Source organism: Stylophora pistillata, chromosome 5 (assembly GCF_964205215.1).
Source record: "Stylophora pistillata chromosome 5, jaStyPist1.2, whole genome shotgun sequence".
Classification (NCBI taxonomy): domain Eukaryota; kingdom Metazoa; phylum Cnidaria; class Anthozoa; order Scleractinia; family Pocilloporidae; genus Stylophora; species Stylophora pistillata.
Genome location: NC_142523.1, coordinates 7,092,557 through 7,116,464, shown reverse-complemented (window position 1 = coordinate 7,116,464; position 23,908 = coordinate 7,092,557). Strand labels below are relative to the sequence as shown.

Here is a 23,908-nt window from a genome sequence, read left to right as displayed (position 1 = left end):
ACAACAAATAGCTAAAATCATCAGGCTCCGCACTTTGTAACAGAACCTACACTATCCAAGATGGCGATTTTTTGCGTTCTGTTGTGTTCTGTAGGTAGTTTTCTCTGCGAAATTCTCACTAAATTTTTACATAGCAGAAAAAGAGCTTTTAATAGACAAACGAAGAATTTTATCCGATGCTCGAGAACTAAAATGGCTCGGTCATCTGTGAAAATTTTTATTCATAATTAAGATACTAAAAATATACAAGAAAACATATAGGTTCTCCTTAGAGTTAACTCCTTCTGAATCAGTAAAAGTTTTCATCTTTAAATCTTCGTTTGTCTCTTGGTCGAAACTCGATCAAATACCAGAATGTTTGAGGTTGAGTGAGTCCAAATATCAATTTCACACGGGAGAATTGGGCCAAAATACATTATTAAACTCGCCATTAAATTAAACCCTTCTAGCAACAATACAGAAAGCAAAACCAGGTTGAGGGTCTGGCACGAATTTGAGCGGTAATGAGCTCCGTAATCATTGGCACAACAAAACCAGTTTGAGGATCTGGCACGAACTTGATTTGAGCGGTAATTATCGGGCATCGCAATCCATTGTAGCTTGAACTGAAGTTGTAGCAAGAATGGTAAGCTGGTTTTCGTCTTAGATGATGCACCGTGACCTGCATTTTCTGAGAACTCTGGACATCAGTTTGTCACGATAGCATCGCAACAGCTTTTCCAAATCGCAATAGAGTGCAATGAAATCCGCCAAAACTAAAAGAACTGACAAATCTCAAACCCATGATTGGACATCAAATATCTCGTCAGTTACCTTAGTACAATCAAAGGTTATGTACAAGGTTCTCACAGGTTGACAGACTGTGGATTGATGACGTTCCGAATTTAGACTAACCTGCATGAGAGAACATTAAAACTATTTAAATCAGTTTATGCTTTTTAATCACCAGACTGCCCTTGGCAAAATTCCGTCCTGGTCATCAAACATAAAGCAATTTTAGTAATTATTGTTTTTTTGTTTTGTTTTTGTTTTGTTTTGCTTTTTTGTAGTACCTTGGGTATCCCCTTGCATACAATTAACAGTCTTTAAACGCTGTTTACTCTGAAAACTTCCGTTTTAGTTTAATTCTAATTTTTCCAGTATCTGTGAAATGCCGGTCTTCATCACAGCGACTGGTTTCATGTGAATGTGTTTTTAAAGTATCATACGTGTTTATTCATAATTAAAATATCCAAAAAATTGCGAGGGGAACTTGGGGATTATCCTTGGAGTAAACTCCATCTAAATTATGAAAGTTTTTACCTCAAACTCCTTTTGATCTAAATTCGATCAAATCGCAGAATGTTACGAGTAGAATAACCCAAATATAAATTTCGGGGTGAAGACAAAAAGCGCTTTGTTGGCAACTTCGGGTTCATCAAAATCCCAGTTTACTGATAGCGCGCCGCGGTAAACGAGAAATGAGCACAGCAGCAAGCACATGGCGATTGGAACGCGTTTTTCGGTGATCAGTGGTTCTACTTGAAGTATTTCATGGTCTGGATTATTTCTTGAAACAGTGACAAACAACATCAACAAACTCGTGACAAACAGGACCTTGAAAAACACCTCGGAGTAGCTCGGTAGAGGAAAAATATTGAACCAAAGCAGAACAGGTGATTGGATGAATCTCAATGAAAGTAAGGCATACAATTTGAACGTCTTATTTTGCTCGTATGTATCACGCGGGAGAATTCGGCCAAAATACACTATTAAAATCACCATTTAATTATACACTTGAAGGAACATTGTAGAGAGCGAAACCAGCTTGAGGATCTGGCACGAGTTTGAACAGTGATAATAGGCATAGCAATGCATTGCAGCTTGAATTGAAGTTGTAGCAAGAATGGTTCGCTGGTATATGCTTTGAAAATCAAAAACTGCAAGATTTCTGGGTGGCAAAAGCGCTAACGAGCTCATACATTCTATGTAAAATTTTGAGTTTTTAATCCCCTGTTGCACAAAAAGTATTCAATGCATCAGGCTCGTATTCTTTGGCCGAGTTAATCGTACTTTGACCTTTCAATATTCAGAACTGATTTATTTTAAGCTCCATCAGAAACTGAATTGCCTATGCTAATGAGGCAAATATTGTAAACAAGGATTCCCCTGTACCATCTAGCATGAGGGAACAATAAAACAGTGTAAATCAATCAATTTTAATCACCTGAGACCGCTCTTTGCAAAATTCCGTCCTAATCATCAAAGATAAAACAATTTGATAATTTCTTTTTGTTCTTTTGGACGTCTTGGCAGGTATTTTAATTCACCAGTGCAGGAGAAAAAGGCATTATTATCCCGGGAAGCTCATGGCTACTTGAAGAAAATGACAGCGAAACTGAGCAACGAGCACCATGGTTGCGAGACTTAAAAATGTCAAAGGGCAGGAAAGCCAACGCTCAACACGTGCATTTCAAAAGTGCGGAGTGCGTGGAGCGTTGATGAAGAAGTCAATTAAAAAATGAATTAATAATTTTGTTGATTTGCAGATAACGGCGAAGATTTGTACAAGGTTTTAAAATGCTTGTGCTAAACTATTGTCCTGCTCAATAGATCTCTTGTTTAGCTTACTCCTAGGAAAAAATATCGAAGGCAATTAAGTCAGGTTTCTACTGGAAAATCTGCGCCGTATTCCCAAGTTGGGCTGATCGAAGCATCGAGGGAAACAAAAATTGACGGCTTTCACTGGTAACATCCCTATTTATAAGATTTTCAATCTGTTTAAATGCTTTCCTTTTGTAGCCATCCTTTGTCCGCTCTTTTGATTTGTCGTTTTTCTCGTGATTTTGAGATTAGAAATGTCGACATTCGCTATCTGTATTTTGCTGGTAAATTGCCTCTAAACTGATAAAAAAAATGTTAAAACTTTCATAAACCACAGGAACGTGTATCGCCGTTCCTTTTTCAAGAGTTTAAAGACACAATTGAAATCAAGCATTTCACCTGTATTGAATGATCACTTTGGGCAGAATCACTCAAATGAAACAAACAAAAAATTTAATCCTTATTTCAGATCTCCCTATCTAAATGTAAGTAGTATTTTTGAGCGAGTTTTTGAACATTAAGTGATCAATTGTGACATAAAATTGCGTTTTCATCGTTTCTAATATCACCCTTATAATAATAATAATAATAATAATAACACCTTTATTTAGACACGATAATGTTTAAAGCTGAACAGCTTGTGGGGTCGTCTGTAAATCTAAATAGACTCTAAATCAAATAAATTCAAATGATGATGGTTTTTGAGGAGAGGGGAAAACCAGAGTACCCGGAGAAAAACCTCTCGGAGCAGAGTAGAGAACCAACAAACTCAATCCACTTATGACGCCGGGTCCGGGAATCGAACCCGGGACACATTGGTGGAAGGCGAGCGCTCTCACCACTACGCCAACCTTGCTCCCTTTTCTGTATTTCAACCTATATTTCAACCTGTATTTCTTCCCATATTTCCCGTGGGTGACCGCTTAATACAGGTTGGACTGGTAGTTATACCAGTGATAATCACAAAAAAATGCAATTACCTTGATTGTGATTGGTTTAAAAAAAAACTCCTATTTTTCCACCAATTCACTTTCCAAGGTGTTATCGGACATCTCCTCTGTCAGTCTTTTAAGCAAATTGCCTCTGCCTTTCATAACATGGCTATCCCTCGTCTCTAGGAAATTGTAATTTTTATGATTAATTGGTTATAAGACTTCGTGTCGTCCAATTCGGTCTTTAATGTAATCATACTTGTGATGAACAAATCGGACTCTCGCGCTATTTTGTTATCACTCATATATGATTACAGAGCGAATCGGACGATCACGAAGTCCTGTTACCAATTAGCCTAGGAAAGGGTATTTCTATCTCGGTATATTAAAATCCAGGCCATAATAAAACCCATGAAGGGTAAGCATTCTCCTTCGTCCAACGCAACAGGAGGCTGATAGAAAATACTGATGTTATACCAAAATGAGTTTTAGAGGACGCCTTGACAAAAGGGAAGGTCGAGCAACCAGAAATGACTTATTATTGGGCTTCGAAAGCTCGTCAATCCATTGTAACAACATCAAAAGTAGTGTAATCTTAAGATACTCGGCTGTTGAGGATTTCGTTTGAAATAAATTTTAAATGCCGTCCTAAAGAAACATGTATACTTTTTCACTTATCACCTAGCAAGAAATTTTCACTCTTTTGCTTCAAACGCAGTGCACGTACATTCAATCGATGTTATTGTTCCAAAAAGATGAATGTAAATGCGACCGTTTTCATTTTCCGGTCAGATTTATATCTGAAGCTATTTTAAGTCCCTACGTTCGTCGAATCAGAAGCTTTGTTATAATCAGTGTTAGACACCTAAAACAGATTGTTATAAGAAATGGAAAAATAGCTGATGATGTTTACTTTCAATGAGAAATTAATAAAACAACTCAAAACTAAGGAGATTTTTTTGTTATTATTATTCTTTTTTTAATTCAAGTAAACCGTTTGGTGGTAAGATGTAGGGTGGGTAAAATTTTTACACGCTGATTCGCGATAAGACACTCTATGTCATTGGTTATATCCGGATAAACGATAAACGATGCTTTTTATTAATTAGAGGAAATAAAGCATAAAACCCCTGGGATTTTCCCCAAGGTCTAACTTAAGTGTTACGTCAGTTGCCAATAATAAACAATCCGCTGTGAAATAATAAATTTGAGGCTTACTGAAAAGTCAGTGTTACTTACATGAGATAGTCTTACGTTCAGCATACGGCGTTCGTTGACCGGTAAATCCTCTAACAGAACTGCGTCTGTCAAGAAGAGCCCTGTTGCTTTAATTTTGTAAGGGTAAGTTGACATCTATATGGAATTGCCGGCGTCTACTACTATAAGCAATAGCTAACTGTTTGAAGAAAAAAAATATCGCAAGGTTTGTGTCAGGCTTCAGTGATTAGAGTCTGATGTTGTCTATGTTTGATAATATTTTAAACTTATCGTCAATATCTAGTCAGTACGTAAACCACTATAGTAAATGTAATTCGGTGTATTGTATACATTGTGTTTCATGAATGTAACAGTCGCAATTGGCATATGAGTGGCTTTGCTCACTAAAGAAATAACACAACCATCGACAAGATACGGCGAATTTTCAGGGAAGTCTAATGAAATGCTTGGGGGTAGCCTTGCGGTGGATCAGCATCCCATCCAGGGGAGAGCAGTGATACTTGTAGTTGCTTAATGTTACGAAAACCAAGATAACCTCCACTTGGCTCGAGTACTCGAGTTTTTTCCTACGCAACTAAGTGAGTTGAGATGATCCGACTCAGGAGGATTTTCAATTTATCACGTTATCATGAGTTTGGTGTTTCTTAAATTTTTTTAACTCCTGCATGTAAGAAGTGAAGAAAATGGAACGTTTCCTTAATCACTCTCTAAAAAACATTGTTACACAAACTGATGCTGACAAAAAAACCTACTTTGATTTGAGATTGAATTGATTTAAGACTAACAAAGTATATAACAGCAGAGAGGGGGCTAGGGAGAGTTACAAATCAAATCTCATGTCTCTTTCTCGCACAGATTGAAAACCAGCTGGCCTCATGTCGAGCATCAGAAGAAAATTAGTCATTGTTGGCGATGGTGCATGTGGAAAAACAAGCCTCCTTTCTGTGTTCTCTCATGGCATATTTCCTGAGTTTCACGCTCCGACAGTTTTCGAGAATGATGTCTCTAACATTGAAGTCGACGGCAAAATGATGGAGCTAGAGTTATGGGATACCGCTGGTCAAGAGTCTTATGACAAACTGCGACCTCTGTCTTATCCTAACTCTGATGTTGTACTTATGTGCTTTTCCATTGATAGTCCTGACAGTTTAGCAAACGTCCACGAGAAGTGGGTTCCTGAAGTTAGGCACTTTTGTGGTCAAAGTGTTCCACTCATTTTGGTGGGTAACAAGATAGACCTGAGACACGAAAAAAACGCGATGAAGGAGTTGTCAAATTTCAACCAAGCGCCTGTGACTATCGAAGAGGGACGAGCAATGTTTGAAAGGATCAAAGCTAATGCTTACATGGAGTGTTCTGCGAAAACGAGAGAGGGAGTCAGCGATGTGTTTGAAACGGCCGCCAAGGCTGCATTGGAAACTAAACTATACAAGCCTCGACCGTGGTATAAATGTAGTATACTATAGCTAGATGTGAAGTACAGCATTAGAAATATTTAAAATCTCTCTGAATTTTGGGGCTCAAGCGCCAAGTTTACTTTTAAAGTCAGTACGCGCTGAAACGTTTTAAGTACAAATGGTTGTCATGTTTGTGTCTACAGTTAAAAATGACGAGAAAAAAAAAAGTCCTGTACGATTCTAAGTCGTTTGATTTAAACTTTTCATATTCTTTTTTTCTCATGGCTGCTTTTGTGTCTGATGAGATCCATTAGAAAAATAGAAAAGTTTGAATTCCAGACAATCTAAGGAGAAAAACTATATTTTGCTTGAAAAGTCGACATAATATTGTTTGTAGCTTTTCTTGGTCAAATTCAAAGTTAATGAAAGGATTCAAAATTCTTATCTTTTTATACGGTTTGGTTGTCCTCGATAGGTTTGTTCCTATCAAAGTTTACAGATGTAAGATTCTAGTGGAAAAGTAAGATTATTTTCATAAAAGATATATTTTCACAAGAAAAAGTGTGAATGCAATGATATTGATGTTATTGGAAATTATATAAAATAAACAATGTTCTAAATCAATTACAATGGTAATATTTACTTTTTCTATGACAATATTCAGATGAGCATTATAACGATTAAAACTGAATAACACTTTTTAAGCCACACTAGCGGCGCAGCTAAGGAAGGAATGTTCTGGGCGCCTATCAGCGGTAACTTCAAATTCTCCCAACTAATCCTTAAAGATATGCTTAGTAGCCTGAAGGGAGAGTTACTAATGAGATCTGAGAAGTTGAAAAATCTGATATTTCTTGATGATTTTAGAGCATATAGCATCTCTTACGATCACGCTTCTTCAAAAGAGCAGCTCTTGCGGCCGTTTCAAATACATTTCTAACTCCTTCCATAGTTTTAGAGGAACACTCAAGGTAAACATGTCCATTAATTCGTTCACACATCGCACGCCCCTGTTCGCTTGTCACAGGAGACTGATTTAATTTCGCTAACGTTTCTTTAATCCCTTGGTCATCTCTAAGATCTTTCTTGTTCCCAACAATGATTATCGGTGCTTTAGGACAGAACTGCGCTAGTTCAGGTGTCCATTTTTTGGCGATACTCTCCAAACTCTCTGGTCTTTCAATGGAAAAGCACATGACGACCACATCTGTGTTAGGATATGCCAGAGGTCGAACTTTGTCGAAATCATCTTCTCCAACTGTATCGCAAAACTCAAGCTCTACTGTCCTGCCATCAACGCTGAGGTTAAAAATATCGTTTTCAACTGTTCGAGGCTTGTATCCTTCAGGGAATTTGCCAGCGGAGAAAGTCATCAAAAGGCAGGTCTTCCCGCATAAACCGTCACCGACGATGACGAACTTTTTCCTAACTACCGACATGATTTATCCTCGATCTGCAAATGACTGAGATAAAAGTGAAATAGAAAGCTTGTTACATAGACAGAGCAGGGGGGAGGGGGGGAGGTAGGTGGACCTACAGCCCTTCCAAACAAAATTTGGTAAAGCCTAGCCTCCTCGTACGTTTCAGTGTCAACGATATTGATTGCGCTGTATAGAATAAAATAACTTTGGAAAAATATTTCTTTTGAAATGGTTTAATCAGCATTACGTCAAGTGAAATTAGAAGTGGTAAGAATGTTTCATTTGAACAACTCCGGCCCGGTAAAATGGCCATTTCCCTATTTGCCGTAAAAACCATTTCCCTACTGAGACCCTCAATCCGATCTTGTGCGAGAAAGGGTCAAGGTCAAGCTGAGCTATCCTAACACTTCAAACCAACCAAGTAGTTTGTCTTACTGTGCGATTTGGCGATCCGTTCGTTCAAAATGAGTGACCTCATAAAATCGATACACCTTCCAGATCCATCCCATATGGCGTCCGATTCTCTACACCAGCCCCCCCTCCCCCCAGTCTCTCGGGAGAGGGTCGACAGATTCGATGACCCGAATGATTCAGATATAATTTTTGACCAATAAATAATTTGAAATTATTTTCGGGTGAATACCCTTTTATCACAAAACGCAAAACAGAGCACAAAGCTTTAACTCAAAAAAAGATGATTCCCTAACTAATTTCCTTACTGTTGAAGGCTTCAAAACTGCACGTTAAATGTAAGTATCGTACCCGCCGGACCTTGCAATGTTGCGAAATTCGTGTTTGGTTGGACTATCTGTCATTATTGTATTGATGATACAAGCAAAGCGTAGAAACATACTCTTTAACTTACCTTAAAACCACAGGCTTAATGAAGAGGAAAAAATCAGTGAAATGAAACTGTGAAACAATTGATAAACGTGCGAGAAGAATTCTTTAGATGTTTCACAACAGGAAATGATCTAGCAGAGATGACGTCACCCTTTGTGTCACGCAAGTCTCGTCTCGCACTCATCGTTAAAAGCAACAAGAAATTATTTCAACGATAAAGTTTTACTTTTTTCGAACAGAATTTCAGCATGAAGTTTTGGTTAAACAAATGATAGTTTAAAAGCGGCTGTTCACGGACCCAAGGGGGATTCAAGAGAAATGAAATCGATAGTAACAGGAAACGCGTTTATATCTGTGGCTGTTTTCAGATAGAGCGTATCAAATTACATCCTTCGACGTCAGTAATGACCGAGGACAAGCACTCGAAAAAACAGACGCATTTTGAAAGAAAGTGGTTACAAAAACGTATGAAATTTTCATGACATCCTGACGCGAAAAAAGGAAAGCATTTTTTTTAAACTCGAGAACAATTCTAAAAACATGCTATGACAATGATACTATGACTATTTTTATTCTCGTCTATTTTATTCTATCTAAATTCTCATATATATATATATATATATATATATATATATGCCTGTCAAAAAATAAATAAATAAACACGATAGATTCTATTTTTTAAATACAGTCAAGATGTGAAGGAAATTTTGATAGATTGGCATAATTATGTATCGTAAGCCTAGTTTGCATAAATTTAAAACATGAGTCATCGGTGTTTCTGTTCATTCAAGCCCGGGTATAAAATTGAAAAATAGATGAGTGGTTTTCAACCAATGAAAAGCCCTCATAGTAAACCAGTGGTATTTTCCCTGATGTCATACACAGTTGCCAATAATAACTCCTCCGCTCGAATGAAATAAATTCGCGAATCTGACAGCTAACTCTCATTCACACATTCGACTTCGAAGTCAAATATCAAACACTTTGCCTATTTCAAGCTTGTTCAAGCACGTCCTCGTCCGAAGAAATTTTTATAAAGGTACGTATTAAGGAATGACTGAGAAAGTGTGGTCAATTCCTCAATTTATTTTTCTCCAACTGAGAATCTTTGTCTGATATAAAAAGCTTCTACAATCTTCGTGAATTTAACATGGATGATTAACAAATGGTTCGTACGAAAGCTGTGTCTTCATCGATATGTGACGCACTCGAGAATTAAGTTAAGAGAGAGCATATGTTTCTCGGTTGGCCAAGCAACCCATAGTTTAGTTTTTAGAGTGTTCTTCAAAGTACCCCAGTTCTTTATATCGCGAGTAACCCATGACTGAAGCATAAAAATATTGTTTTTTAACGTTTTCAATGCGGGAAGGTTCCCGTTTCTACGCCTCAATGCTTTACGGGCGAAGTAATATTGAACGCAAAGCACGCTCGTGTTATTGAAATGAATTTACTGTTACTATAGATGCGTGCAGTGCCATTCTTTGAAAAGTTTATGGTCATTGTTTCTTGGACAAAATCGATCATATACCCAAAGTTTAACCTTTTCTTTAGCCTAAGTGGAGCAAAAATTTTAATAACTGGTTCTTACCGTTGATCCAAAACGGAAAATTTCCTTTAGTTCAGTTCAAAATAAATGAGCCAATAATAATCAATAATCAAACCAGAACTCGATTCGTTTGGTTTTCCTGTCAAATTACAATCGTATCTGCAAGCTCTCTTGGTATCTGAGTATTTAGAAGGACCGCAGCTTTCTCTGGAAGTGATGAATTTGAAAACTTGACTGGGCTAAGGTATCTATAGACAAACAAAAACATGGCTTCTCTTAAAATATATATCGAGGAATCCAATCTAGCTGCTATACACTTACTGGTTAATTGCTCAGGAGAATTTGGTGTTGCACTCACTGAATGTTTGTCTTTTATTAAATTCAAATTCATCCCTTCACGGGTTTCATGCGAACCAACATAATGACCAATTTCCGGTTGACTTGTTAGCTCAGTTGGTAGAGCACTTCACCGGCATCATAGAGGTCATGGATTTCAAACCGTAGAGGCCTATATTTTTTTCAGGTCTTATTTTCACTACTACCTACTTAAGAAGTGTTCATTACTGCGAGGATCGCTTTCATACATATGTATCTCAGTTTAAAAATAGGAATTTTTCTTCAATATAACAGGCTACGTAATATTGTTAAACTAACTTTAATATAAAGTACGCTAGATAGTTATTAATTTCCTTTCCTCGCTTTGTAGATCGAGAATTCATAATGTCAGCCGTAAGGAAAAAACTGGTCATTGTAGGGGATGGCGCCTGCGGTAAAACCTGCCTCCTGTATGTATTTTCCAAAGATGAATTCCCCGAAACTCATGTGCCAACAGTTTTTGACACCTATGTCGCTGATGTGGAAGTGGATGGGAAAATGATGGAGCTAGCACTTTGGGATACCGCTGGACAAGAAGATTACGATAGACTTCGACCTCTGTCTTACCCCGATACTCACGTTGTCTTGATGTGCTTTTCTGTTGATAATCCCGACAGTTTTGAGAACATACCTGAAAAATGGGCCCCTGAAATAAGACATTTCTGCCCAAATGTACCAATCATTTTGGTCGGTAACAAGAAAGATTTAAGACACAACGAAAATGTGAAGAGAGAGCTGGCGATTTATAAACGAGTACCGATATCGAGTGAGGAAGGATCCGTTATAAGTGAAAGAGTAAAAGCACATGCCTACCTTGAATGTTCTGCTAAAACAAGAGAGGGAGTAAGAGATGTGTTCGAGACGGCTGCCAGGGCTGCACTCAAGACGAAACTATACAAGCCTAATAAACGATTTCAAAGATGTCGTATATTTTGAAAATTCAGCGAGATGGCGTTTGCAGCAGAGTGTAGCGTAGAATGGAACCCAGGATGCCCAAGATAAAAATCTTAAGAAGAGCGGTTTCTCTTTCAGCTAAAAATAATCAGAACGGCACTGGTTGCAATAAATACTGACTGGATTTTCTCAGCTATCATTCGACTTTAGCGATGTTCTTCGGATATAGACATAGTTTTATTAAAAACAATAATATTAAAAGATGAAACTTATTTTTATGAACCATTTTGGCACTCAAGTTATTAAAAACAATAATATTAAAAGATGAAACTTATTTTTATGAACCATTTTGGCACTCAAGTTTTGATTTTAATTCCTTTGCCATCGCTTTGAAGATTGCAGATTTTTTTTCGGAACCTTCATGTCAGTTGAGTCCCTTTTTTTCTCAGTCACATGCTTATTTGCTCAGGAGAGTCGCATCGACTGCACATCTTGAAAACTGTAGTCCAAAATTTTTACGTTGGTCGTCTGCAATCTAGGTTTGTACTGGAAGTCAATCTTAGAGACTGGAGAGCTAAATGCTTCCAGCTAGAAGCTAGAAAACATACACGATCATGAAGTGGTCAAAATTTTCGAAGGACTTCAAAGAAGATCATGCACAGAGATCTATTTTGAGAAAAATGCATTACCTTAAAAGAGATATTGTTTCAATAGTTTATTCTGAACAATGCAAGCCAAGTCAGGTCAAAGTTAAATTGAACTTTAACGAATATCTACAATTAAAATGACTGACTGCTGACACACACTGGAGTGAGGGATTCAGTAAATACATCAAATATATTAATTAATAGTTAAATTCATAATAACTAAAAACAGATTCAAGAAAAAGGAAAACAAGATAAATGGTGGGAATGAATTTCTCACTTGCTTAAAAGGCCTTAAAAGCCGTTGCATGTCAAATTAGTAGTCAGATAACTGCGCACTCTCGTGGCAGAAATGCGATTGGTCGTAGAAGTCCCGTGGGGAAATTCTCAAGACATTTTATACGCCGTTGCATGCGAAATCTTTCTCTTCTCGACGCCACAGTCTGTAAATTTCCCCACCCTTCTCCCCTTCAGTGGCGCTGGAAAATTCCTCCTTCAGCTCACCCTACGCAAAAACTCTTTCGTCCATAACTTATCCATCATAAGGCATTGGGTGGCTTTTACGGGAATGTGAATTGATTACTATCGTTTCGTGTGTGACCTTGTCGAAACTGTTAGTCACAGACTCCTGGGTACTCTACTCGTCCTATTCTGACAAAAGCTTCAGGAAAAAGTCAGCTGTTTGTTTGCAATTTAACTATTCTAAGGGTTGGCACTGGTGTTGACATCCTCGTTCTGTAATGTTTTGTTTTGCCACCTTACTATTTTCTACCCTGGCAGTAGATTTCTAAGCGCGGTTTACCTCCAGCTATTTAACCCTTTTCACTTCTAAGATCGAATTAGTAATTTCTCCCTACCGTCTGTCACACAATCCTTACGATGTTAATATGGAGAATTTGGTATCGGATCAACTAATAATCCCCTGACTTTCTTATCTCTTGTTTGCTTAATATTGTGTTAATATTGTAAGGAGATATTCTGTGTTGGTCACTCTTAGAGGACAGAGCTGAATAACATATACACATGCGCTAGGTTTTGTCGCGGAAACACGGATTTTGAGTCGTTCGCATGGTTCATTTCCTATTCTGTTGCTTCGAGGCGTCGTTTACCTTGCCGCTTTTCTTTTACAGAACAACCTCCAAAAATTTGGTACACCCCCTAAAAATTTTCAAAAATTAATTTTCTACTTTAAACCTTTGGAAATAGGAAAGTGCCTTCGACGAAAATAGAGTTCCTCAGTTTTAAAGGTCAGCCCTTATTATTTTCCGCTAATTTCGCTAAATTTAAGACATAGGACACTTGAGCCCGCGTTGTTGACCGCATACCCGCTGACGTAGCTTTTCATTATTCGATTCAGCTCTGTCTCTTGGGAGTGTGACAGGGTTAAGAGGGCTTAACAGACAAATAATCAAACAAACTATACAACTTAAATGACCCTAGATGACTGTGCATTGAAAGCCCCTTCAAACGGAATGAGTTTTATCGCAAGGGTATCAGGCTAGCTGGTTTGGTTTCTTGTCTTGAAAGTCAGTTTATTCAAATCCCCACGGTCGGCCCATCTCGTTAGCGTTAAATTTCCAAAGTAATCCTCAAATAACAACAACGGGGACAATTTCTCCAATGAGGCAATCGAGTCTATAAAACTTACGATCTGAAAATCAGAAATTTGCAAAGGAGAAACAATATTCCCCATCCCATAATCTTACACGTCATATCCTCAATGCACTTACGTATCGAGGAAGCGGAAATGACGTCAGCTGTGTTAAGTTGCGCAACACAATCTTGAAACGATGAGAAGTGCCAAATCTATTTCTGTCAACTGAAAGCATAAAGGCTACACCGCAGGGATTTTCCTTGATGTCTTCATCAGTGGCCAATAATAACTCCTCTGCTCTAACAGTATAAAATGAAGGCGCTTGAAAGTTTACCCAAAACCGTCATTGGATTATCTATAGGCTAGGTCTGTGATTTTTAGGTCACGCGACGAGCTGTATTTGATAAGAAGGTTGTCTGGTGGTTACATTTCTTTGAGGTGAGCGGAAAATTTCATTGCCAAAATTTTAATCTTACGTACAACTATGCTAGTGGTTGAAATCTTCCCAGAATGTCCGTAAACAAATATATGACTCATCAGATAATCTCTTTCGCAGCCGATGGTTAGCAGCATGTCACGCAAAGCTCCAAACGACTCAAACAACTTTTGCGTGACTAACGTTTTTAAGAGCGAAACCCGCGTCAACAAAGAAGACTAAGCTACATGAACAGTACTTACTTAAAGCCACCAAGTTGGAATTGGTGAGGCTGGGAAAGCATAGAGAGAGTAAAAAAGTGTACTTGGGATGAAGTGGTCAGGAGAAAGATGTAATAGTAAGTCGGTGGGAGTGGGGAGGGGGAGTGGGGAGGGGAGAGTGGGGAGGGGAGAGTGGGGAGGGGAGAGTGGGGAGGGGAGAGTGGGAGGGGGAGTGGGGAGGGGAGAGGTTTGTTTTATTTTCTTACCCCTTCTATCTCTTATTTCTTCATTCTTAAATTTCTTCGATTGCATCAACCTTTATCCAACATTTGATCGGAATCGGATTAAGTTCTCGCTCGCCAGGAAACATGCTTTCCATGCGAGCCAAATATGGCCAGAGTCAGCTAAAAACGTCATGATTGATTAAAGAAGAACTCCAAAATATGGATCATGGTGGGGAATTAATCCATCCTAAAACAGGCAAACGTCTTTAGAAACACTTGGAAGTCGTAGGAGCGTCTTCGACAATTACTGGAAGCCATCGGAGCATCTTTGGTAGTATTAAAGGGAACGGGAGATTTCAGAGAAACAAGGCGAGAAACTTTTCAAGCAAAGGGTTTCGTGTGAAATATCCTCTCTGCTTAATTTTGCAGGTTCAAGGAATTCACTGATCATGTCATACATTGATAAAAAATTGGTAATTGTAGGTGATAGTGGCTGTGGAAAAACTTCCCTTATGCTCTCATTCGCGTGCAAAAAGTTCCCCGAAGAATTTGTGCCAACAGTTTTTGACGGTGGCTATCGGGCCGTGATTAGAGTTGATGGAGACACAGTTGGGCTGGGATTTTGGGACACTCTAGCACAAGCGGAATACGAAAGATTGCGGCCTCAGTCTTATCATGGGGCTGATGTTATCCTGATGTGCTTCTCCATTGGTAGTCCTGACAGTTTGGAAAACATCTCTGAAAAATGGACTCCTGAAGTAAGGCAATTCTGCCCCAATGTGCCAATCATTTTGGTTGGTAACAAAAGAGATTTGAGAAACGACAAAAATGTGATAAACGAGCTATGGAAGTTGAAGCAAGCGCCTGTTACCAGCGAGGGAGGATTTGCGATGTGTCAAAAAATCAACGCCCATTTATACCTGGAATGTTCTTCTAAAGCTATGGAAGGAGTTAGCGATGTATTTGAAACGGCTGCTAGGGTTTCGCTGGAGACAACGAGACGCAGTAAGCGTTTACCACGCCGTTGCCGTAGACATAAATGTGAAATACTGTAACTGGTTATTGCATTTCTAAATCACAGTAATTGCACACCTACTCCTCCCCTGAACTAACATTAACTCCAACAAGTTGTTAACAGTTGACAGCTGTTTTGGATTAGGAGAGAGGTAGGTGCGCAGTTGTTCAGATACTGGAGTTGATCCGCCTCAGTTCAACCTCGTTCCCAGGGCCTTTTCCCTTCGTAGGAGGTGGGGCGGGGAAAAGGCCGTGGGAACGAGTTTGACCTCAGTTAGCAGAGGCGGATTCAGGAAGTTTGGACAGAGGGATGGGTGTTCAAGCTTTGTTTCAGAAAAAAAAATCCATGCCAGAGCTTAAGAAAGCAGCGAAATACTCGGTATTTCAAAGCACGTAGATTCTAAATACTTCACATTAAGTAATAACATGCACATAACAACATGTAATAACATGTCGATGCAAAAATTTGGTGTTAGATAAGTAGTAAAAAAACATCATGGGTGTGGTGGGAGGGGTATTTCTAAAACTGGTGAACTTTCCCCATTGCAAGTTCGCCCCCTGTTGCATATTGGTCTCCAAAATATCCTGATTTCAACAGAGAATTAATACCTTCTTTGGTAGGGAAACGAGTGAAAATATTTTCGGGGCGAACTGGTAAAGGTGTGGGCTACTTGTTTTACCTTATAGGGCGAACTCACAAAGGTGGTTGTGGGCGAACTTGCAATGGGGCGCATTCGCTCTTGACAGCTCGCCCGCAGGCTAAAGCAGAGATGCTGTCTCAAGTTTCGGCGTTTGTTTTTGCTCTATTTTAGCTTCTGCATCGCAATACTTTTAAACGATAACGGGCATATACAGACTTCTGACGCTCAAGACGATTTCTCTGAGCTACTTTAGCTTAAAACACGGCTAGAAGTAAAAATGTTAGACCTGAAAACTTCGAAAGAAATGCGATACTAAAGGCTGACGAGATTCCGAGATCGGAAAACCGCGTGATTTTTTCAAGGTAACATTCCCCAACTGCATGTTTTACTTTCCGAATATTTACTGAAATGTTAAAATTTATTATTCTGAGATGTAAAGAACAAGAATTATAGTCATAAGTTCCAAATGTTTATCTAAGTCTTGTAATCCATTATACTTTAATTTTTTTTTACCTCAATTCCGTGGGCTATTTGGTCACGCAGAGATGAATCTTTTTCAAATTGTTCCTAGATATTGACTTATTTATTCATTACGATACAATAATCTGCAACTTATAGGCTAAGATTGCATAGTTATCTTCTAATAATGAAAATAATACCAAGAATGATAGCAATAACGATGAAAAGATTACAAAAGTTGACGATTTGGGGCGGGTTAACCTAATCCTCTCAGTCTTATCCGTGTGATTAAAATTCCTGTTTTCCACGCAAATTAAGCTTCACAAATATTATTTGTTATCCTTTTCTCAAGTAGGAGGCGTTTTAGTGTTTTTTTTTTTTTTTTTTTTTTTGCAGACAGCCGCTATGACATTTGTCTGGAGGCGTACAAAGATCACGTCTGCTCTGAGCGTTAATAAGCTTTAATAAAGCTGCGACATCGTGTTATGAAACGACCGCTGTACTACCGGCTGCTACTACGGTTTACGCTGCGATAGGGTTTACGTAACGGTGTGTCTTGAAAGATATGAAAGGAAGCAGTTTTTCGGGGAAAAAATTAACAAAACGTAGATTAATTTTGTGCGTTAATACTTAGCCAAGTAAATTACAAAAAACTTCATAATTTTTTCAGTCTAATGGGTGAAAGGGCCGTTTGCGTGCCAAACCACGACACGGGCGGTTTCAAGTCAGGGCGTACTTGTTTCCGAGATAAATATAGCTTCTTCTTAGAAAATTCTAGAATAAACAGAAGGAAAGACCTGTACTTCTTCCCGTCTCAAAAAATGGTTTTAGTTCGGCACCGTAACGTACTTATCAGATTAGGCACTTTTTGTTTCGATGTTTCCGATTACATGTTCTCGAACACTTCTTGTCACGGGACGAATTGCTCGAATGTCACGCATCGCTTATTGACCGCATAGAACCGAAAGACAGAATTGATGCAAATAATACTGGACTATTTTGGATCATCTTTTGCCTATAATGAAGAAAAAAAATCAATCTTCGAAAAAGAAAAAATTAAACTTTGCGCGAACTAGAATCCCACCTCAAGAAACACAAAGATCTATTTTTGGATAACACGTGCGATCGACGTGTAAACTGAGGTCAGCGGTTAAGAATAGCAGAACCCCTCCAAACAGCTCACGAACGGGTAGTCGCTGGCTGATCCTTCGTTCTATACACTGTTGGGAGTATTCGAAGCACACATCAAGGGACAGTGTTCTCTATAAGTGAAAGGTGGGCTATTTAACACGATTACACCTGAAGGAAGGCTTAGAATATTAGATCGGGGTCTCATTGACGAAAAGTGCAACGTGAATCAAACTTGAAAATGGCGGCCATTTGTTAAAAGTATTTTTAGGGTTACAGAAGCGTTATGTGCTCTTATTTTAGTGTTTGCCCATCGCTCATTCTATCAATTAGACCTTAATGTGTTAAACTGGTGATATGTATTGTATTATGGGATTCGTTGTGTTAATTTTGAAGAGATTCCGATATCATGTCTCCCCTTCATTTATTACATTACACTCTCAACTCGCTGGTTTTATTCGATTGTATTAATTTTGAAGAGATTCCAATATCATGTCCCCATCATTTCTTACATTATGCTCTCAGTTCGCTAGTTTTATTTGATTGGCTGAGCCTGAGGAGACTTGGAAAGTCGGGTAGTTTTGTTTCTTGCTTGGTTGAATGTTTCTTGAAAGATTCAATCAAGTTTTTCTGTGCATGTGAATTAAGAAACATTTTTAGTTGATCTTTTGACACATAGCAGATCAAGACTAGACCATCTATACACAAACAAGAGACATGAGATGTTAATGTCAACAATAACATTGCTATAAATGGTAAATTTATGAACTTTATCTGCGCAAATTCTAAAAGCTGTAGAAATGTCAGTCACTGTTACTGAAAAGGCCCTTTTTGGGACTACTCTCACAGGAAAAGGTCTATGGTTCATATTCCAAGGGGAATAAATTAATTAGGTCCAGGCCTACATGCAGCACCTGGCTAGATGTTGACAGATATTTGGTTGACATTTGATTACTCGTTTTATTTTATTGGTCAATTGTTCCACCCTCCCACCCTGAGGGCTTTCCTAGGGCCCTCAGGGCCTCTTGTTTCTTCTTTAGATATTTTTTTTGGCTGTCTTGCAAGAGTGAGGTGTGACGGGGGATAATTATCATCTAGTACTCGTGTGTTTCAAATGAATTATTGTATGGTGAGATAAATTGGTTCTATCAGCTGAGCTGATAATATAAATTGACCAAGTGTAAATGTTAAGATTTTCTAATGCTGATATTTTCAGTGTTGAATAGTGGATTATGTATGGTTTATTTGCAGAAAAAATGAAGCTATGCTATTGCTGGGAACATTGTTACCTGTGTTTTTCATGCTACCATGTTCCCACCAATAACATAGCTCCATTTTTCTGTATACAAACCACAACGCCTTCAATTCTTCTCTTTGCTTTGACAAAGGGCTAACACTGAAAACGTCAGCTTTAGAAATTCTTTAGCGTGTCCAAGTTACATCATCAAGTCAGTTGATAAAACCAAGTTATCTTGTAATACCACCACCAACGCAGCACCACAGTTTCTTTAGAAACTTATTCCCTTTATTGTATGGTGAGATTGTCCTGGTGAGATTTTAAAAGATCATATGGTATTGCCTGTGATTGACTCCTCAACAGCGAGACATTGACCTGGTCATTTAATAAGAACCATTCAGATGATTGAAACATCAGCCAATAAACCCTTCGACCCCTTAAGAGTGACTAGCATCTAATTTCTCCTTACAATATCACCACTGAGTCACACATAAAGGTCATGAGAATAAAGGAAATGATCACCAACTAAAGAAGCTGTGGATTGTTAAACAAATTCTCCTTGTCCGCACCTTTGGAAATGTATAGAGAACAGTATGGAGAATATGCATACTGATGTTAGGGGTGAAGGGCAAAAGGCCATTCCAGGACTTCTATCACTGAGAAAATCACACTATATCAGCCCCTCCGGTGGCCCCTGGCGCCTTACTTTTGCTCTTGGGCAACTCAGGAATCTTAGTTTTTAAATAAAAAGCACAAGCTGGGCACCTTGGATTTCATGGTTTCAGAGCACTGGGCTCCATTCAATTTTTCTTAGAGCACAGCTTTGTATATGATGAAGAACTTAAAGATAGGTGCAGAAGATTAGATTAGATCAAGAATATGTGCCTGGAAAAGTTAACGCTAATTTTTTCTTAGAGATGTAGAAACTGCAATATGACTAATTTGTCTCTACAACCTTTTTCCCTAGATTGATGATTTGAGATGGCAGCAATACGGAAAAAACTGGTGATTGTGGGCGATGGTGCCTGTGGGAAGACCTGCTTACTTATTGTGTTCTCTAAAGATGAGTTCCCAGAAGTGTATGTGCCAACAGTGTTTGAAAATTATGTGGCTGACATTGAAGTTGACGGCAAGACAGTAGAGCTGGCATTATGGGATACAGCGGGACAAGAAGACTACGATAGGCTACGACCTCTGTCTTATCCCGACACTGATGTTATCTTGATGTGCTTCTCCATTGATAGTCCTGACAGTTTGGAGAACATCCCTGAAAAATGGACTCCTGAAGTCAAGCATTTCTGTCCAAATGTTCCAATAATTTTGGTTGGTAATAAGAGAGATCTCAGAGATGATGAACATGTCAAGAAAGAATTGGCAAAGATGAAGCAAGAGCCGGTCAAACATGAGGAAGGAACTCAAATGTGTGAAAAGATCAATGGGTATGCATACTTAGAGTGCTCAGCGAAAACTAAGGATGGCGTGATAGCTGTGTTTAGAACAGCTACAAAAGCTGCCCTTGATACCAAGGCAAAGAAGAAGAAAGTGAAATGCATCATAGTTTGAAATATCTAGTGAGCCATTTCATCTGACTCTTATTAAAATCTCACCATTTGATTATAGAGTTAAAGTTTCTTGCTTGAAAGAAGAGTAATATTTTTGATGGATCAAAAAGTTTCCTAGATATGATTGGTGAATTTAGATCCAATCTGTTTGTTTGTAGTTCATGGTTGTCAATCACTGTGATTGATATCCGGATAGAATGTAATTATAAGTTTGTCGACAACTTAAGAATTTGCATGTTAATCTAACGATACAGCAGGTGAAACTAAAGAGATTTAATTATAATCGCATTTTATGAATTATTTTTCCTTCAGGTGAATGATACGATGTATTTATAACATTTTTTTTGCATTCATGCCTTTACTTTTATCTATAAGCAATTATAAGTAGATTTATGAAACAATATTTGCCATGATTGTATTAATAAAATAGCTTTTAGTCATTAAAAAAATATTTGTTCTGCTTATTTAATGCAAACCCAATAAAAAGCTGAATACAGTCAGTTTTCGTGGAATGCTATGATGCTTTCTTTCACCAAAATTTTATATCTGCACCATGTGTGGGAAAGAGGCAGCTGTAAATGTAGTATTTCTGTCTTTCACTTTTGCAACTATCAGTTGCTTTAACTAAAGGTAATTGTGTTAACCAGTATGCCATTTTTTCTCTTCCTAAAGGCTTTTGTTTTATTTGACCTTGATAACTGAAGTCTGATTTAATTTTTTTGGGATGAAAATCAGCATATTCCTGCAAAGGAAAAGGGCATGATCATTTTAACTTCAGAAGTTCACAATACATTTCTATGAGAACAACATGCGTGAGGGATGTATTTGTCTTAAAACTGCAGAATGATATATCTGATTTGATTTTTTGATCGACCCTTTGCATCACAACATTAGTATGCATATTCTCCATACAAATCTCCATAAATTTCCTAAGATGGTGACAAGGAGAATTTCTTTCACAATCAGATGGTGATCATTTCCTTCATTCTCATTACCTTAATGTGTGATTCAGGGGTGCGTGTGATTCAGGGGTGCGTGTGATTCAAGGGTGGGTGTGATTCAGGGGTGATATCTTAATCAGATGTTAGCCATCCTTAGGGGTTGAAAGGCCAATATCTAGGCCTGCTGTAATTGGCTATGCTGTTGAGGTGTCCCTGCCTGGGCCGTAGCTAGCATGAGGCAAGACGAGGCAATTGCTTTGTCTTGATTTTGGCCTTTTCCTTTTTTTTTTTTGCACCAGTATCGCTCGGCAGTAAAAAAGTGAACTTCCACACTTGCCTAAGATTGACTTTTCTAAAGTTAAAGTGCCACGGAAAATGCTTGAAAGAGCATTTCTGAGCCTCTAGATTTCAAAATTTTCTGGGGGAGGCATGCCAGACCCGAAACTTGCCTTGTCTTGTTTTGAAGTCTGGCTATGGCCCTGGTCCCTGCAATTTGTTTTTCTTTTTTTATTTTGAGTGTTGTTGTTTGGCGAAGTTGAGAAATAAATAAATAAACATTTTTATGATAAACAGAATATTACATGGCCATCAGGGGATGCCTATATGCTCTTGTGTTTCAATCTTGGAATTGTGAAGACAAGTGTAATAAAGGGGTAACGATGCAATGTGGGTACCAGTGGTGGTGGTAATAAAACTTCCTTTTTTCTTTTGCCACTTCTACCTTTTTACTCACCATTTTATTGCTTGTCTTGGCTGATGTTAAGTCTGGCATGGGTTACTGATGGTTTAACTTACATATTCCAACCCAGTCATGTTGTATTCTGTACCAAAAGTGGGAAACGCATTTGTTTGCAAATAAAGTCAAACGACAATTCTGTTTGAAGAAGATGCCAGCTGTTTAATAATAATTACTTTTGTTTAAAATATAAACAGTATGAATGTAATTTTGTATTGAACATGCTCTTTATGAGAACAGAGTTGTCCTACTTATGTTGTACTTGTTGTATACTGAGTTAATAAAGATGAGCATAGGTGTTATGTTCATAAAAGTTCTGTTATCTCAATGTCAGTGTGTCTATGTAAACCGGTAAGTCTATTCTATGCTGTCAATCAATGGAGAAAACTGAGATATACAGTGAATGATGTTGTGGTTTTTAAAGCAAACCGGCAATGGCACTTGTAAAAAATTCCCATCACTTTTGTTGTCTCCTCTGAAAGAGAAGGGCAAAGGTAATCTTGAACTTTACATTGTCTGGAATCACATTGCATACTAATGTGCCAAACTTGTGTTGGAATATTGTAATTTTAGACTGAATGTCCAATCTTAAATTTCTTGTTACATGACCCAATTTGTATTCTGATCAGACATTGTAATGGCTAGTTTTAGGTTTGAGTGTCCCGATACTTCTTTGTAGTTCATGGAAAACAAAACATGCAGCTAAAGGCAGCTAGTACCATTTTTATTGACTTGTTATTAGCATATTGTGAGACAAACTCTTCCATTCTTGCATGTACGTGCAGTAGAAGAGTTGCCATGCAGTTTATCCATTCATGCATGCGTTTTACCAAGCAGGGGTGTTAAAACGTGATTTTATCCAGCAGTATACCGTATTGTTATTTAATACCCTCAGTTAGGCTTAACACACCTTAAGTCTAGTGCTGAAGGGTATTTAGCTCATACAATTATAATTTAGATTTGTGGTTGAGCTGGTATTTAAAATAAAATAGAAGCCCAACAGCTGACTTTGAAAAAATCTTTGCAACCCTTAAGCACACAAGATCTGTTTGTTAAGTCTTCCCCCTTGTTGCTTCACTTTTTCCTGTCCTGTTTTTACCTTCCTGTTACAAGAATTTGGTGTTAAATTAAGTTAACAACTTCTACCTGATAATTTTGAGTATTCTCATTCCCTGTTTGCTGGGTTGACTGTGGATGTTATGGGGAGAAGTTACATCTTCATCACTTATGGGAGTGAAAGGCTTAAGTAACTGGAGATGATGGTCATAATCTCTTTAGTAATGCTATTATTTTCATAGGAAATACTTGCTAAATTTCTCATAAGAACTTGAGACTTACTTTGATGACAAATAGTTTTAAAATTGTTTAAGGCTATTGTAATGTCTACCATTAAAATGTTGGGGGTGATTAAACATAAGAATCTAATGTGTTTAAGTGTTTGAAATAATTTTGCCAATGGTAGATCTATTAATTCATTGTAAATAAGTAAAACAACTTGAAAAATCACTTTTAAGGTAAATGTGTCACTTAAGTAGAAGGAAATTATGGGATGGGGGGGGGAATTGAGACAAACATTCAAAAGGTGAAGCTCGTTTATTAAGGACACCAAGGAAATGCTAATCAAAAACTCAGGTTAATGGGACGTGAAGGCATTTCCATTCCTCTCATCAAAGCATTCAAGCAGGTTAATCAGTTTTTTAAAGTACAAAGCAAAAGGTCAGGTTTGTGCTTTTTTTTCTTCAACCCTTCAACTCTAGAGGATCTGACTTTAGACTCTCTCTTCTTCCTGCTGCACATGCAAGTTGTAGATTAATTATGAGAATTTGGTGTTAGATCAAAATAACAAATTCTACTTTAAAAGTTTGAGTATTCTCATTAACTGT

General features: G+C 38.0%; 3 protein-coding genes and 2 pseudogenes across 8 annotated transcripts; 4 read left to right on the top strand and 1 right to left on the bottom strand.

Annotated features, from left to right (window-relative positions):
• The first annotated feature begins 4,697 nt into the window (after positions 1-4,697).
• Positions 4,698-6,754, top strand: LOC111325038 (ras-like GTP-binding protein RHO pseudogene; annotated as a pseudogene). The gene is made up of 2 exons (XR_016001871.1): positions 4,698-4,856; positions 5,589-6,754. The product of XR_016001871.1 is annotated as a ras-like GTP-binding protein RHO pseudogene (transcript).
• Positions 6,695-8,712, bottom strand: LOC111325039 (ras-like GTP-binding protein RHO). 2 transcript variants are annotated; one of them, XM_022928738.2, is made up of 2 exons: positions 8,417-8,712; positions 6,695-7,593 (listed from the first exon to the last, which is right to left on the bottom strand). In XM_022928738.2, the coding sequence occupies exon 2, from the start codon at positions 7,567-7,569 to the stop codon at positions 6,994-6,996; it is 576 nt and encodes a 191-aa protein (XP_022784473.2). In that variant the 5' UTR covers positions 7,570-7,593; positions 8,417-8,712; the 3' UTR covers positions 6,695-6,993. The 2 variants fall into 2 exon arrangements, with proteins under 2 accessions (XP_022784473.2, XP_088617643.1); XM_088761517.1 differs by lacking the exon at positions 8,417-8,712 and adding an exon at positions 7,987-8,386.
• A 561-nt stretch (positions 8,713-9,273) lies between these two features.
• LOC111325037 (ras-like GTP-binding protein RHO) lies at positions 9,274-12,014 on the top strand. The gene is made up of 2 exons (XM_022928734.2): positions 9,274-9,433; positions 10,647-12,014. The coding sequence occupies exon 2, from the start codon at positions 10,661-10,663 to the stop codon at positions 11,249-11,251; it is 591 nt and encodes a 196-aa protein (XP_022784469.2). The 5' UTR covers positions 9,274-9,433; positions 10,647-10,660; the 3' UTR covers positions 11,252-12,014.
• A 1,624-nt stretch (positions 12,015-13,638) lies between these two features.
• Positions 13,639-16,734, top strand: LOC111325019 (ras-like GTP-binding protein RHO). 3 transcript variants are annotated; one of them, XM_088759659.1, is made up of 3 exons: positions 13,639-13,885; positions 14,004-14,148; positions 14,737-16,734. In XM_088759659.1, the coding sequence occupies exon 3, from the start codon at positions 14,757-14,759 to the stop codon at positions 15,360-15,362; it is 606 nt and encodes a 201-aa protein (XP_088615785.1). In that variant the 5' UTR covers positions 13,639-13,885; positions 14,004-14,148; positions 14,737-14,756; the 3' UTR covers positions 15,363-16,734. The 3 variants fall into 3 exon arrangements, with proteins under 3 accessions (XP_088615785.1, XP_022784452.2, XP_088615784.1); XM_022928717.2 differs by having other exon boundaries at positions 14,004-14,220; XM_088759658.1 differs by lacking the exon at positions 14,004-14,148 and having other exon boundaries at positions 13,640-13,885.
• Positions 16,735-17,541: 807 nt separating this feature from the next.
• On the top strand, positions 17,542-20,848 carry LOC148730038 (ras-like GTP-binding protein RHO pseudogene; annotated as a pseudogene). The gene is made up of 2 exons (XR_016001038.1): positions 17,542-17,696; positions 19,754-20,848. The product of XR_016001038.1 is annotated as a ras-like GTP-binding protein RHO pseudogene (transcript).
• Positions 20,849-23,908: the final 3,060 nt, after the last annotated feature.

What these genes read in the sequence shown, in the direction of transcription:
- LOC111325039 (XM_022928738.2), bottom strand. Translation starts at nt 7,569, where the DNA reads ATGTCGGTAGTTAGGAAAAAGTTCGTCATCGTCGGTGACGGTTTATGC.
- LOC111325037 (XM_022928734.2), top strand. Translation starts at nt 10,661, where the DNA reads ATGTCAGCCGTAAGGAAAAAACTGGTCATTGTAGGGGATGGCGCCTGC.
- LOC111325019 (XM_022928717.2), top strand. Translation starts at nt 14,193, where the DNA reads ATGAAGTGGTCAGGAGAAAGATGTAATA. An exon ending in GTCAGGAGAAAGATGTAATA is followed by an intron (nt 14,221 to 14,736) that starts GTAAGTCGGTGG and finishes TTAATTTTGCAG; the next exon opens with GTTCAAGGAATTCACTGATC.